Source organism: Drosophila nasuta, chromosome 3 (genome assembly GCF_023558535.2).
Source record: "Drosophila nasuta strain 15112-1781.00 chromosome 3, ASM2355853v1, whole genome shotgun sequence".
NCBI lineage: Eukaryota > Metazoa > Arthropoda > Insecta > Diptera > Drosophilidae > Drosophila > Drosophila nasuta.
The window spans coordinates 40,690,343-40,706,036 of record NC_083457.1 but is presented as its reverse complement, the minus strand read 5'-3'; the positions used below and the strand labels follow the sequence as shown (position 1 = coordinate 40,706,036).

Here is a 15,694-nt window from a genome sequence, read left to right as displayed (position 1 = left end):
AATATCTTATATACAAAGAGCGGGCTTTGTGGGTTCTTAATCTAAAATATCTGCTTCCAATATCCAATCAAATAACTGAAGAGAGCATTCAGTTGTGGTTTAGTTGAAGTTGTGTTTGGTTTCTTGTTTGCTTGTTGCACTCTGCTGTTGAGATGCTGTTGTCGTTTTGGTTTAATGTTTGCTGCTGTTGTCTCTAGTGGCAACATTTACGGCAGCAACATCAACAGCAACAGCTACACGGACAACAACTTTTGAGGTGTTGGTAATTGATTTTTGTAATATCTTAGCTGGAACTCTTTTTGTTGTTTGCCTTTTTTCGAAACAACAGCAACAACAGCAAAGTTGGCAAACTTCCGAGATGTGTCTGCGACATCCGCCGCCGCAGCTTCAACTTCGAAAAAAAAAACAGCAACAACTACAACTAGAAGAGCTGGCGAAAAAAGGCGCGCAAGCGTGCGAATTCAATTGCTCAATTGCAGCTGAAAGCTTTGAGTAGACTTGCCGCTTCCCCTTCGCCCCTCCTCTGCTACAGATGCCCCCTCGCCCCTCTGGCTGGTGTCCAAAAGCTGAGACGAGACGCCTGCGCAATGTGCTTGAGTTGTTGTTTGTTATTGTTGAGCTGCTGCTGCTGCTCCTTTTTATCCGCGGCTTTTTATTGATTTCTGTGGTTTAGTTTCTTCCAAGTTTACAAACAACTATTTAGAGTCCATAGCTGCCTCTTTTATTGCCGAAAGAAACAACTTGAACATTTCTTATTGTCTTGAAAAATGACTCATTCGCTGTGTTGAATTGGTTTTCGGATTTTGGATTTTAGATTTTCGAATTTGGCAAGCGGCGCGTTTGCAAATCGTGGGAAATCAGTCGCAGCAATATATGTGTGTGTGTGTGTGTGTAACTTTAACACACACCCGCACAACAAAGTGACGCCAACACTTGGGCCCATAGAGAATGGAGAGTCAACTGCAACTGCAACTGTGATTGCAATTTTAATCGCTTCAAGCCAAGTTTGCAAGCTTTGGGGCCAACCTTTCGAACTGTCATAATTGTAAACGCTGTCATTTGCTGCTCGTGTCGAGGCGCTAGATTCTATTAGTTTTACATTTCATATGCATTGCAATCTGACATTTGCCAGCCAACTATCAGATAGTCGTCTTTCTGTATCTGTATCTCGAACTGTTTGCTGGCTGTTCCAATGCATTGTGTGACATGTCAAAGTCGCAGTCACACTCACAGCGGTGGCTGTTGTCGCCCGCGTGACACTTTACACACACAATAAATCAAAGTGTGCTTAAAATGACCACAAAAAAGAAAAAAGCAAAAAAAAAACTCAAATCGATTGCTAGTATAAATAGTTGAGATGGAACACGAGATTGCCTCATGATTAATTTACACATTTTATGAACAACTCGTTGTTTTATGATTGAAAAATTACCACTTGCACTTTGCGTTTGCTTAAGCAACTAATTTCAGTCTTAAATATGCTTTAATTGACCGATTGAATTTCCATTAGTGTAACACGAGAAATCATTAAAATCAAAGCTCATTAATAAACCACAATTTCAATTGTTTTATTTTTGGTCCAGGAGACGGAGATGCCAGTTAGATACATTTGCTAGACTTTAACATTAACTTATAACACACACTCTTGCACTCTATGAGTAAGGGGTATAAAAATTGCATTTATTATAAATTAAATACATGTTAACTTGCAATAAACTCAATTACAATTGCAACTGCTTGGATTGCTAGTCAATAAAACTAGGATAAAGTCTATAGAAATCTACTAAAAGTATAGCCAATACTAGTCCACTAATTTATGTGCTTCCCAGGGGAGATCAAATTCAGCATTTCACGAGTTCTAACTGTAAGTGGTTTTATGAGCTGGCACCAATTTTAACACTCTCTCTGCCTATCAATGCTAGATAGATAGATCGATAGGCTTAGGAATCTGCCGACAGCATCAGCCATGAATAATGCAGTGAAGCCGGCACACACACAACTTATGCAAGATCGTTGCGAGAGATACTTCTTATATATTTAGTATATGTCACCTGTTGGACCCCAAAAAAGCATTATCTAAATTTCAATCATAATTTCGCTGGCTGTGGCCAAAACACTTGACTTGGCATTTACATGCCAACATATTTAAGATACATATATAAATATATAGTATATGCTTAACTTATACACTACAACACGATTAAAGCCCACGCGATCTGTTGTTGTGTAGAGTGGAGAGAGAGGGGAACACGGTCAGGCTATTGTCTGAGGAAGAGATGGAAATGGAAATAAAGAGAGACCCAATCTATGCCAAAGATTTCAATGTGCGCATTATGCAAATTATCGCCCCGAACGAAGTTGAAAGAACTTGCCACACTGATCGCCTATCGACTTGTATCTCTTGTTGTTTCCGAGTCTCGATCAATAAAAATTATGTTAATTAAATGCCATTTCATTGATGGAACATAAAAATCCACACGCCACGCATGTTCTCTCCCTCTCCCCAAAGAAACAAAAAAAAAACAAACTCGTTGCGGAGAAACTCTTGAGTTCATTCACAAAAATATAAACGTTGTGTGTTCTTCTGTGTTTAGTCGCAAGTTTTGGGGCGCTCCTAAACATGCCCGTTAACAAATTCTTATACCACAAAAATTGAACTCAAGTCTCGAGGCTGCGATGGTCTCCAGCTGCGTCTGAACTTGGCCAACTTTTTAGTGACTCAGACACCGAATGACTGACTGACTGGACACAGCTTGCGGCTTGCAGGAGATGAGCCAAGTAAAAGTGTGCCAAGTGGCCAAGACTCCACACAACTGGCCAAGTGGCTGCGGCTTGGTCAACGGAAGTTTATTTGCCCGCATTTTTTCAGATGAAGGTCATGTGTTTATATTTATTTTTTTTACTTTTGTTGTTGTGCACTTTTGGCAACCTCAATCAATCAACGCTTAAAGCTTAATGAGCAGACAGCGAGAGGAACAGAGAGAGGGAGAAGTGAGACCTGCCCAAGGTAGCGCAATTCCAGCAGCCAGAGATCAATGTGAAACTCTAGAGACTCCTGTCAATTGCCTGCAAAAATTTCACTTGTCTCAAGAACCACAAGTCTTATCGTCTTGCATCAAACCAAAAATGAAATGAAAAAAAAAAACAACTTTTGATTTATGCTTCTTGAACTTCCAGTCATTGACAATAAATCATCGTAAAGCGTTTGTGTCACGATAATCTGCGCAAACTGGTAGCCAATTAGGTGAGCAATTGTTGATAAACGTGGCCAATATGATTCGTAATGCCAGATACAAGAATCTTTAGAATTTATTGAGCCAGCGACTTCTGATCTTCGGCCTGATCGTTAGATGAGATATGGCAGCTCCAAAAAATATGAGTGAAGGAAACTTCAAGAGTGCTTAAAGAAATTTGTAAAATTAAAATTGTATATTATTTGTGACCTTAAACTAGTTTGTCATAAACAGATTACTATTTTTGTTCCTTTATTACCTCAGATAGCAATCAAAATTTAGTCGACAAATTTAGTGAAATGATTAAGGCAATATTGTTACAAGAAAAACAAATTTTTGATTAGCATGTGCAATTTGGAAATGGAGTGTTTTATAATTCAATTACTTTATGTAACTATTATTTTTTTTATTTTTACTATTTTAAAATACTTAATCATTCTGATTGCACCTCATAATCGGATGAAGGCTTTATTGCATGGTTAAAAGAGACATAAGTAAAGATCGCTATCGAAAAGCTTATATCGATAAAAAGTTTAAACTAACAATATTAAGTATCGTAGAGCAAACTTTGTGGTACAACGGGATTGGAACTTAAATAATACATATTAATTTTGTATAGACGAAAAGTACTATTCCAATTAGAAATAGAGAACTTTCAATAGTGGGCGCAGTCGATATTCGACAATAGTCAATTTTGAGCTATCAATAGTGTCGATATTGTCATCTGATATTGAATAGAACAAAAGTGTACTTATAACTTGTAATATTTTTAAAATTGCAAGCATCCTAAGCCAAGCATATATTATTTTAACAAATTGTAGCTTCGCTCTGCACAGCAGATCTTCAGCTTGCCAAGTTGTCTACATTTTGTTATTCAATTGTAGCGGCATTTCCTATATGGGGCACATTGTCTAACAAAAAAACGCGTCAAGGCAAATACAGGCGACACTCACATTCGCATTCACTTTCGCAGTCGCATTCGGATTTGAAGTCACACTCATAGGCCGAGACACTCACCACATTTGGCGGTGTTTGGCGTTGTCTTGAAGTCGTTAATGTGTCGCCTTTAAATTGCAGCAGATTGAAAAATCGGAGTTGGGCTAGTTTTCGCTTTAGCTTTTTTATCTGGCTATGTCAACGACGACGGCGACGACGACGACGTCCAAGCTGGACGGTAAGCGGCTCCTGGCGACGGGCAACATTCAGCGTTCAACGTGCAGCGACAGCAACAGCAGTGGCAACTGTGGCAATGGGACAGGGACACAGCACAGGCATCGAGCGAACAGCCACTGGCCAGTTGCAGTTGCAGTTGCCGCCTGCTTGGTGTTGATCAAACGTAAATGTCAAAGCGAATGACAGTTTGACAAATATTGACGACGCGTCGCCACAACGCACCACAGCTCTGGAGACCAAGCTGAGTGTGGAGTTTGAACTGGATCTGGAAGTGCAATAGCAACCACAACAGCAGCAGCAGCAGCAGCAACTGCAACGTGCAATTGGAACCTGCAACTCACGACTTGTGCTCCTGCAGCGATAAGCTGGCACATAGCTCCCCATAGGGTAATTAGTATTTAAGCTAAAGACTTGGCCTCCACTTGCCACGGGAGCTGCTAAATATACTCGTATATCTCACAGATATTTCTCAAGCGGCTTTGATCTGCACAGATAGCCGCCTGGTCTGCCTGGCTGCCTGCTCTACAAACGGACAGACAGACAGACGAATGGACGGACAGACTGACGGACAACGTTTGGTTGCCGCATCGTGGCCCACTTTGCTTGCAAGCCGCTTTCTGATTTGTATCTGCGAGATACTCATACTGACATGCTTTTAGCAGCATTATAAACATTTTGTCTCGCCGTTGTTTTTTATCCCACCTCCCTTCACCCCTTCAAAGTCAGCCGCTCTGCCGCCCCCACAAGCTCCCTCAGCGAGAGTTATGGCGCAACATTTTTGCTACTATTTGTCATCCAAAGCGCGGCATTCCACGAATCAGCAAATTTCGCGTAATTCTCGCATAAAAATAACTCATTTTCGTTTGCTCTTTAATTGCTTTTGATAAATCGCCGCATAATCCGCTTAAATATTTATGCGATTTTTATTGTACATTTATTTATTTTTCCCCCCTCTGCTTTTTGCACTGCATTTTGTGTGTTCGTATTCTGTTTTGCTAATTTTTCAGCGTACTAATTAAACAAAGGACACCACATTTTAAGCTTTTTCGAAATGTTTAAGACCTCGTATAAATTCGCATTTGTCTGGCAGTCAAGTCTTCCCCCCCCTTGACTGTAGCTAATTAGCGTGGGCGCCGGACACGCCCCTTCAAAACTGTCTAATGGCCAAATGGCTTGACTTGGCTATTCATCAACTGGGCGCAAATGTATCGCATCATCATTTCAACACATCACAGCCGCAGCATGCGGCCACATGTGCGGCATGCCACAACAGATTTTTCACTATTAATTCGGCATTAAATTTCATTTTGAAACGCAATTGCATTCAATTGAATTCAGTTTTTTGAAGTGAATTGAATTGAATTGAATTGGACGCGGCGCAAGCTCAGCTCAACTCTGGCGATTATTGATCAATTTTGTAGCAGAAATTACAACGTTGACCATTAAATTATTAACTTGGCCAAAGCCAAAACCAAAGCCTGGGTAAACCTGCTGTGCAACATGTGAGTCCGTCTCGAAGTTAATTCATTAAAGCAACTCAAAAATATCAAAACTGAATCCGAAGTGCGGCCTCGTCTATGGCTCCTTAGTTCAATTATAAACCAATTGAATTAGTCTTTGAATAACCAAGTGGTTCCTCTAGCTCGGACTCAGGCTCACTTTGATCTTTTGCCAATCCATCAATCAGCCAGAGCTAACATCCACATCCACATGGTGATTATGTAACTGAGGCTGCCAATTTTCATTGCCTTCTATTTTTTGTTTCTTTTTTGTTTGTGTTCATTTTGGCAAATCAAATGCGTGAGTCTCTCTTTTTTTTTTGTATCCGACTTGGCTAATTATATGAAGTACTCACAGCATGATGTGGAATTTTGTGTTGTGTATGTAAATTAGGTTAATAGTTAATTGGGTAAACTTCAATTCCAAATGGATTACACAATCTTGTATTATCATCGCATTATGCAAGATTAAAGAGAATGTCAGTCGCAATTCTTAACAAGTAAGAAAGCTACTTTCGAGTATGCTCGACTGTCAAAAAATTGTGCATAGGATAAAACTGCAATTATAATTTCAATGATTTGTGAAATTCCAAGAAATACTTTACACCTACTTTTTCTAGTATTTACTTATTGAAGAGAATGTCATTCACACTTCTTGAAAATATCACAAAACAAAATTTCAATTACGATATCTCAGCTAAATATTTCTCTAAGCTGATCATAATCAACTTTGCTCCAATTTGAGTGCGTGTTTCTGTAATTATGTAGCTCTTCGCAGTTTATAAAAAGCAAAAAAGGAAAACCAGAATATCAGGAATATTAACCCCTAGTTCAAGGGGTCATTGCGTGACAGGGCTTTATAAAGAACACTCTTGACCACCTTTGCCATGCTCTAAACGTATCCGGGCACGCGCCTCGTAAAAGAACATAAACTTCAACTTCATTGTCGACAAAATGCGTAATTATGCCGTGGGTCAGATAGAGCTAAAAAGTCAGACGCCTATAAAAACAGAGAACACAACAAAAAAAAAACAACCCCGGGCACAATTTTGTGGCACAGTTTTAACACCTTTTTCTGGTCCGAAACACGCGCCAACTGCAAACAGTTTGCACAACTGGCCAAGAGAGCTTCTGAAATTTATGGGAAATGCGAATGGGAATGGGAATGGAATTGGTAAGAGTGTGGGCAGGAAAGAACTATATGCATTTTTATGTGTATATCTTCTCTTCTTTTTTTTATGTATTTTGACTCATCACACGCCGACTGTGAACTGAACTCAGGACACGCGACCAAGCGCATAATTTAATTTTCAAGGGTTCTGCGTTCCGATCGTTGAGGGTTGCCAGCGAGTGGAGGTGGGAGGAGGCGAAGGACTCATTGCGGCTAAAAAGGGACGTGCGTGTGACATATGGTTAATGAAAACGTTAACTGATGAGCTGTGGCAATGAGAAGTGGAAGGTGAATGTGGAACTGCAGTCCAGAGAGAGAGAGAAAGAGAGAGAAGTCGCAACATTATCATTAATTAGACGGGGCATTAGGCGGAGTTCTCGCAGTGTGATAAATGTCTGCAGCTCGACGGCAAGTTTAGCAACGTTTATGTGGCATGCAACAGACGTAGTTTGTTGCCCCTGATAGCGCAATATCGATAACTCGATAGCAATGACTAGGCGAGCGTCCAACGCATCTTTAGCATGTGAGTCAGTTTTTTTTTTGGCATCGTGGGCTTTTTTATTGCCACTCGCCCGCCCATGTGCCACCACATGCTACATGCTGATGCTGCATCATGTAGCACATCGCGTTCTCTTCTACTATTTGGGTTTTTTTTTTGTCGCCGCTTCATGTAATTGCTCTTTGTTTGCCATTTGATGTCATGTTCTTCGCGGAGTCTCCAGTTCTGTGTAGGCTGCTGCTTTGCCTCTCCTGCTCCTCAATGATTGTGCAACACGCAATTGGCAATTGCTCATGCCAGCTGCTTTTCGCTGTTGTTGTTGTTGTTGTTGCTTCTTTCATTTGCGTTGATTTGCCGCCAACATTTGCATGGAAATGTGTACAACCAAAAAGGAAAAGAAACGAAACGCGTGCTCTTGCCTTTTGTTTATTGCCACTTCTCAGCCAGGTCGAGAGCCCATAACCATAACACCAACACCAAAAGCAACAGCGACACTTTGCGTTTATTTTAGCCATACTGCTGCAAATTATTGCGGTTCCTTTTACCAATCCAACGGATGTGCGCAATTTAGACACCAAAACCTCTTGAATTGTCAACTTGCTCTATAAAAAATAATTAGCAGTTGCACAAATTTATTGTATTTAGCTTTTTACAACTGGTAAATATAAACTTTGGTTTCATTATAAAACACACAATAAACAGAAAACAATATCGGAATTAGGCAAGATCATTTATTAATCTATGTTTTCCACTCTAAAACCTAGTTAAACATATGTATAAATTATTTTATATAAAAGAGTTATTTTTGAATTTCTAGAAATTGTTTTAATAAATTTGCAAATGGAATTAACATTCAGCTAGGGGCAAACCAACAATATGTTGGTACTCACATCACTCTTCATAATAAAGGACCGTCAAAAGAATTAATTAATGATGATTTAATGATTAATTATTATTAATATTTAGTCATCATTTAATGTTGACCTTTCTATTCAAACGTTCACCAAAATGACAGAAATCCCTACGACATTCTCCAGATATACCGATCTTAGAGTAAGATTTTTTTCCGACCACTATGTTCAAATTTACAGCACTTGTGGTGTCATGGGGCCATAACGCAAAGTCTAAAAAATCGCAAAGTAGCGCTTCAATAACAACTGTTACGGTTAATAATTTAAAACACTTAATTTTCCGAAATGATCCATGAGATTTTTGAATTCGCACATATAAAGATATTCAAATGGATCTAGCCAATATGAATTGAATTAAATTATTCCTGAAATCCATCTTAGTGGCTCATTTTCATTGTAAGTACCGATGAACTGCAACATAATCAGAAATTTGTGGCAACATCCCACACTCCCTTGCACTAGTGTTAAATAAATGTTGCTGCCTGCCTGATTCGGTAGCTATCAATTTAATTGAGATTGATAGTCGCCAACTTCCGTTTCATTACACATTACATTCCGAAGAAGAATTGTCTTGGCCCAGCGCTCGATAGTTGGCAGCAGATAAGCAGAAGCCAGAGCCAGACTGCACAGTCTGCTGCGTGGGCTACAGGTTACCAAATGACATACGGACGCGATGCCACAGCGCAACTTGTGGCATCTGAAGATCGCTTGATCTCACTCGCTCCAAACTGAAGATTTATGAGCCGTGGCATTTCCTGAGTAACTCACACGTCGCACAACATGCATCATGCAACATGTGGACGCTGTCGCATCTCGCACATTTGCAGCGCATTGATTTTTGTCACTTGGCCAGACGATTGGCATCGCCACCAGCACAAGAAGAGGCAACGCGTGCCAGGCAATTAATCAAGCAGAGATGCTACTGCTACTAGAGAGCAAGATGAGGGATACAGCCATACGAAATAATGATTTCTGAATTGCAGTTAAAGAATTCAAGAGCTCAAGCTAAGTTCAAAACAAACGAACTTACAGCAATGATACATTTTCGACGCTATGAACTTTGTGCGTCTCTTAAAATCTTTAATTCTTTCTGATTTCGCTTTTACACAAACCAGACAACGCTGCTCGCTGCTGTACTTAATCGTATTAGATCTGATGGATTCTGTAGAACATCCTTATGGTATTTATTGGCTGTTCGCCAACGCGATTATTACGAGGCCGCGGATAAATAATGACGTAAGGCTCCGAAGCTAAGCCTACTCCTTCAGCAGCGGTAGCTTGTGCAGCAGCATCAGCAGTAGCGTCTTCCTCAGTAGCAGCAGTTTGTTCAGCGGTAGCAACCTGGTCAGCAGCATCAGCATGGTCAACACTAAGGGCTTCTGCAGTAGATCCTGTAGCCATAATTCCTTCAGCCTCACCAGTGGCGTCGACAGCTTCTTCAACATCAGCAGCAGCGACTGTAGAAGCTGCAAAAGTTTTTTCTGTCTTCACACCCAAACGTTGGCTGTATTGTAGTGACTGCATCCCTTTACCTACTGCAAATAGTCGGTTTAAAGTTTGTTTTGAATTTTTGGTTTTCAAATTTGTTTAATGATGACTTTCTTCCTTGATTTCTGTAAACGTTTAAAAGTCGCCAATAAGAGGAGCTGAGCAACTGAAAGAATGCTTTTCGATTGGAATTTTACACGCTTCCGACTTACCTTTTTACTTTAAGAAATAAATCAAATTGATGTTCTTCACGCCAGTGAAAAAGAACTGTCCACTCGTTGGTAGAAATGCTCAAGATATCGCGCTTTTACAGCGTTGCCAAGCTTTTAAAATATCGCAGCGATATGTACATATACCAAAATAATATTTGATCGAAAGAAATAAAAGAGCACATTAGTTTGTAGAATGGATTAAGATGTTGGCCGATTTCATAATACAAATTTTAATAAACATGGAAAAAATTATAGTTGCTAGAAAAAACATTCAAAACATTATTTCTTCTAAAATAAACCAATCTTAAGAAAAGAGAAAAAATTCTCCGAATTCGTCTAAAAAGCGATAGATTCTAAAGAACTTTCTGATGAACTCGCGTGAGTTGAGTTGACTGAGCTCAACCAGAGAGGGTGACATTGATAATACAACGTCAACTATATACGTAAGAATATCAGTCTGTTGTTCGTAAAGCACACCATCATTAACACCGGGCTCGTTTCTCAAGCCGAAGAAAGCATTAAATCTGTAAGCGAACTATTGTGAATAAAATAGCAAATCAATATGGCCAATTGCTTACTGCTCACTCGGGGTTACTGCAAATATTGCCTGACCTCGACGCCGAGGTTTAAGCACTGAAATGATCACGACAGGACCATGAGGAATGCCAACTCCTCCAGCAGCTGGAGCAATAGCTTCTCTAGAAGTAGCATCAGCTTCCCTAGAAACAGCAGCAGCTTGCTGAACAATACCGGCAGGTTCTGCAACAGCTCCTCTAGTCGCAACTCCTGCAACCTGAACCCCAGCATCGGCAGCTTTCTCAACAGTAGATTTTTCTTTTTTAACACGCTTTTGACGAAGGCGTTGGCTGCGTCGCCGTCGCCGTGGCTGCTTCACTTTACCCACTGCAAAGAGTTGGTTAAATTCGGCTTTAAAACAATAACAGCAGCTTCGGCAACATCACCTCTGGTCGCAACTCCTGCAACCTGAACCCCAGCAGCAGTTGCAACAGATTCTTCTTTCTTAACACGCTTTTGACGAAGGCGTTGGCTGCGTCGCAGTGGCTGCTTCACTTTACCCACTGCAAAGAGTTAGTTAAATTGCTTTTTCGTTTTTCAATTTCTTTTTTCAATTATACTTTTTTACTTTTTCCAAATTCTGTCAACGTCTCCTAGTTTACTGTAGCTTGTCTGAAATAGCAATGAAAGCGGTCGAGCAAGTAAAGTTTTCCCTTTGGAATTTGACATTTCCACATGGTTGCTTCGATTTACCTTTTTATTTTGGCAAATAAATCAAATTAAAAATCAATAAGATATGTATGTATGTATTAGGTGGACGCAGACTATCGATAGTGCTTGATAGTTTCCATAAGCTTTCGACGATAGCAAGGAAAATCATTCGTCGATAATGCAGTAAAAGAAAATAATTAATTTATTTAATTAAAATATGAGAGTATAAAATAGGTTTTCCAATCTTTATCTAAAAATAATAAATAATTAATATTCGAATAACATGATTTTTGTAATTTTTTTTAGGTTTACCTTAACTGCTATTTATATATTTATTTCAATCTATAATTTTGTACTCCTATTTTAAATAATTTGTCCTGCTTTGCTGAAGACCCTCTCCGATTCTACGGAGATTGCGGGTATACAAAGATTCATATTTGAAAAAATATCGACCACTATCGACGATAGCAATTCTACACAATGGAAACAATCAAAATGAGTAAAAAATTATATTGAATTGTAATATGGTTTATGGTTTATGCAATACAAAACAAACAATTTAGTGGAGCTTGGCGAAGTTAATCCAGAAGTACAAGACGAAATCTTTGGAATTATGCGAATTATTACACCAATGTGTAGGAGTTGATGTGTTGCATTTGTTGTTGGGTGTTTTAATGAGATTTGGTTAAAAGGCCATAGGTTTTTTGCATAAATGGTCATTATATTGTCAGGCACGACTTAACGCTTTGACAAAGTAACTGTACATTTACATGGCCGGGAGCCAATTGGCCTATTGAGCCTTTTGCGCCTGATTATAATGCTTATTATTATGCCAACACAGCTGCAGACCATTTGTTGTCAATTGTGCTGTTGTAGTTGTTATTGTTGCTGTGGTAGTTGCAGTTGTAGGTGTTCAATTAAATATGCAAACAGCTTCAAATGTGTCTCGACTTGACCGAGTTCAAAGTCAAATTGCCAGCGCCACGTTCGGTTTGTTGGTTGGTTTGCTTGCTAGCTTTATTTATCTCTATCTGCCTTTTAGCCCATGCATACATATTTCGATATCGAAAAGTTCATTGCCAAATGGATCAGTCGTCGCCACTGGGTCGCCAATCGTCGGTCGATCAACTGCGCTGCTGCAGCTGGGGTATTGAGTCACACGCCGGCCTGCCTGGCCGATAGTCAATAGCCAGCCAGTCAGCCAACTCAGCCAAGCAGTCAACATCGAACTGGCAACAGCCGATTGCCGATTGCCAAGTTGCAACAACCCCAACCTCCAAATGCCGGCTGCTGTCTGTCTGTCGGGGCCGGCCTGGAAAACAGTTTGCCGTCAAATTTGTAGGCGGCCACGGACCAAATGGGTTTTTTCTCTTCTAAATACCCTAAGCCGTTGGGCCCATGAACTATTGAAACAATTTTGTAAACAAAATTCTATAATACCAAAAATAGAGAGATAATAGTCAGTTATGAATTAATTGATATCACTATTAAATCATGTTAATGGGTAATATTAAAATAGAGTATTAGCAGCATTATTCTATGGAGCATATTAAATGGACATAGATGAAATGCATTTAATTTATGTTTTCGATAATGCATGCACTATACAATTTTTCAAAATTTCTCTTTCTTTAAAAAAGAGAAACGTTTTAAACATAATATATAATAATACAAAATAAATTTGGATAAATGTTTAATCAAAGTTAATAGATAAATTAAATGTAGTCAAGAAATAATATTTATTTCATAGTTCTTTCACAACAAAAATATAAACATTTTTCTACTGATTTTCATTAAAATTATACAATGTGTACCTAAAACATACTAAATTAAAGAACAAAAACGTAAAATACAAAACAATTTACAATAATTTTAGAATTTTTTGAATACTATTTTAAAAATTTAAGCATTTTACAATTACAACAATTTAAGGAATATATATATAATAGATTTTTGCGAAAAACTATTTATGTGTAAAAAGAATTCCAATTGGATAATTTTTACTTTTACGAAAGGGAAGAGAATTTGAGTTTCGTCATATAATCTTTGGTTGCTCTTGTTCTTTATTTTTCCTTTTTATTATTATTTTTCCTTACCTCTTTTTGTTATAAATTCTAAGCATATCGTTTTCATTTTGATTTTGATTTAATTTACGGTTCTCGACTCGGCTTGGACACCTTGAATAATGTTTGCCTATTTATAAATATGAATTACGAGTGTTTCCACCAGCAACGCGATTAAGAGGAACGTTCGCTGCTAGAAGCTAGAGCAACTCGCTGGCCGACTGCATTTTTAATTGCTAATTAATTTCTCCGACACTCGAAAAACAATAATGCCACAAGATAAGCGACAGTATCAATTACCCGGCAATCACATTGATTAAAGTCAAACACCTGGCTGCACTTTACTCCAGTTTATTGAACATTATAAATATAATTAAGTTGAAATTAAATGCAGGCACGAGTGTATGCCAAATGTTTGGCAGTCACTGTCAATGCGTGGGCGGCTGATAAATTAAACAGAAATGTGCACTAACCAAAATAAAGAAAAAACCAAAACAAACTTCGAGTTGGAGTCCAGTGCAGACTGCTGCATTGCTGTCTCTGGCTCACATTAAACAGCAATTAAGCTTAATTATAGTTGTCGCCGTTTTTAGTCAGCGTTGTTTATGTTGCAGCGTGTATGCAAAGTAGTTGCTGCAACACGCGTTGCCTGCCCGCCTCTGTCTCTGTGTCTGCCTCTGTCTCCTCCTTCTCCTCCCTTTCCTGCCACTGCACCGAACATTGGGCAACCATTGGGCCAGTTAACATTTAGCGAGAGGAGTTCCTGTTTTACAGTTTTTGGTGGCAGGCTTGTGAGCTTGTGTCGTCGCCTGCGGCTGCGCCCCTCTATCTTCTGTCAGACTGACAGTCAGACAACTCACACACATACCTACATACATACACAAGGGGACACAACACGATACGACACGAGCAAAACACGACACGAGTGCGTCCCCCCCATTTGCTAATGGGCACTTTTGTATGTTTGAGTTGACTTTAAATGGATGAACCTCGCTCGCTCACTCCTCGTTTTGTCTGCGGTGCTCGTTGTTGTGGTGTGTGGTGTGTGGCGTGTGTGGGTTATATCCACGACTCTTTGCCTTGTTGTGGGTGTCTGGTGTGCAGCTGGACGTTGTCACTGTCTCTTCCTCAGTTTTGGCCTGAAAGTAAAAGTTGTTGCGGAAACCTAAGAAGTTGGCCACAGAGTTGGAGGCGACTCTGAAGTTCCTAGTAGGAACTTCCTACTCACCAACAAACATAAAATGAAGATATGCCAACAGCGTGCATCATTATTGTAAATATTGCGCCAGAGTTGTCACCCTCGACAGTGTAACTAAAGACTGAAGCGAAACCGATTGGCAGCGCCAAAAAAAAAGTGGGAACTAGTTTTAATGAAGTCATTCAAACTTTGGGAAACGAATCGGAATAAACGCGTTTAAGCATTCGAAAAAATAGAATTAAACAAGTAAGAAAGCTACAGTCGAGTGTGCTCGACTGTGAGACACCCGCTACCCATTTTGAATAAAAGCAATATATTTTGCGGTATTATTCTCAAAACATACCAATTATACGACAAAAATACTAAAAATATATTTTGGGGTATTATTATAAAAAATATACCAAATATACTAAAAAATACTAAAAAATATACCAAATGGTATATTTGGTATATCGATATAGTACCGCATTCAAAATATACCATAGACGCACAATATACCAGATTGTCGGCCAAAGCAAATTAGACCCCTAGTAAGTAGGCGTTTTTGCCCATACAAAAGTATTTCTTTAATAACTTCGACAATTTTTATCTGATCGCAACCAAATTTTCAGGAATCATAAATACTATAGTTATTATTGTATATACCAAAATTCGCATTCTAGCTTTACAATTACGCTTGTTATTGGATTTTTTTTATTTACGGGGGCGGAAGTGGGCGTGGCAAAAATTTGAAATAAACTTGATCTGCGTGCAAACATAACAAATGCTGTCGAAAAAAAATTATAGCTCTATCTCTTATTGTCTCTGAGATCTAGGTGTTCATACGGACGGACGGACAGACGGACAGACACACAGACGGACAGACGGACATGGCTAGATCGTCTCGGCTGTTGACGCTGATCAAGAATATATATACTTTATAGCGTCGGATATGCCTCCTTCTACCTGTTACATACATTTCCTGCCGGCACAAAGTTATAATACCCTTCTACCCTATGGGTAGCGGGTATAAAAAAAAAT

The 15,694-nt window shown here is 39.2% G+C and overlaps 1 protein-coding gene across 5 annotated transcripts; it reads right to left on the bottom strand.

The window, feature by feature from the left end:
* Positions 1-10,400: 10,400 nt before the first annotated feature.
* LOC132790152 (uncharacterized) lies at positions 10,401-11,430 on the bottom strand. 5 transcript variants are annotated; one of them, XM_060798598.1, is made up of 4 exons: positions 11,323-11,430; positions 11,149-11,265; positions 10,765-11,089; positions 10,401-10,721 (listed from the first exon to the last, which is right to left on the bottom strand). In XM_060798598.1, coding segments are annotated over exons 1-4 (477 nt in total). In that variant the 5' UTR covers positions 11,324-11,430; the 3' UTR covers positions 10,401-10,687. The 5 variants fall into 5 exon arrangements, with proteins under 5 accessions (XP_060654581.1, XP_060654579.1, XP_060654583.1 ...); XM_060798596.1 differs by having other exon boundaries at positions 10,401-10,710; XM_060798600.1 differs by having other exon boundaries at positions 10,772-11,089.
* Between the last annotated feature and the right edge of the window lie 4,264 nt (positions 11,431-15,694).

What these genes read in the sequence shown, in the direction of transcription:
- LOC132790152 (XM_060798596.1), bottom strand. An exon ending in TGCAGGAGTTGCGACCAGAG is followed by an intron (nt 11,090 to 11,148) that starts GTGATGTTGCCG and finishes AACTCTTTGCAG; the next exon opens with TGGGTAAAGTGAAGCAGCCA. An exon ending in GCAGTAACCCCGAGTGAGCA is followed by an intron (nt 10,711 to 10,764) that starts GTAAGCAATTGG and finishes GTTCGCTTACAG; the next exon opens with ATTTAATGCTTTCTTCGGCT.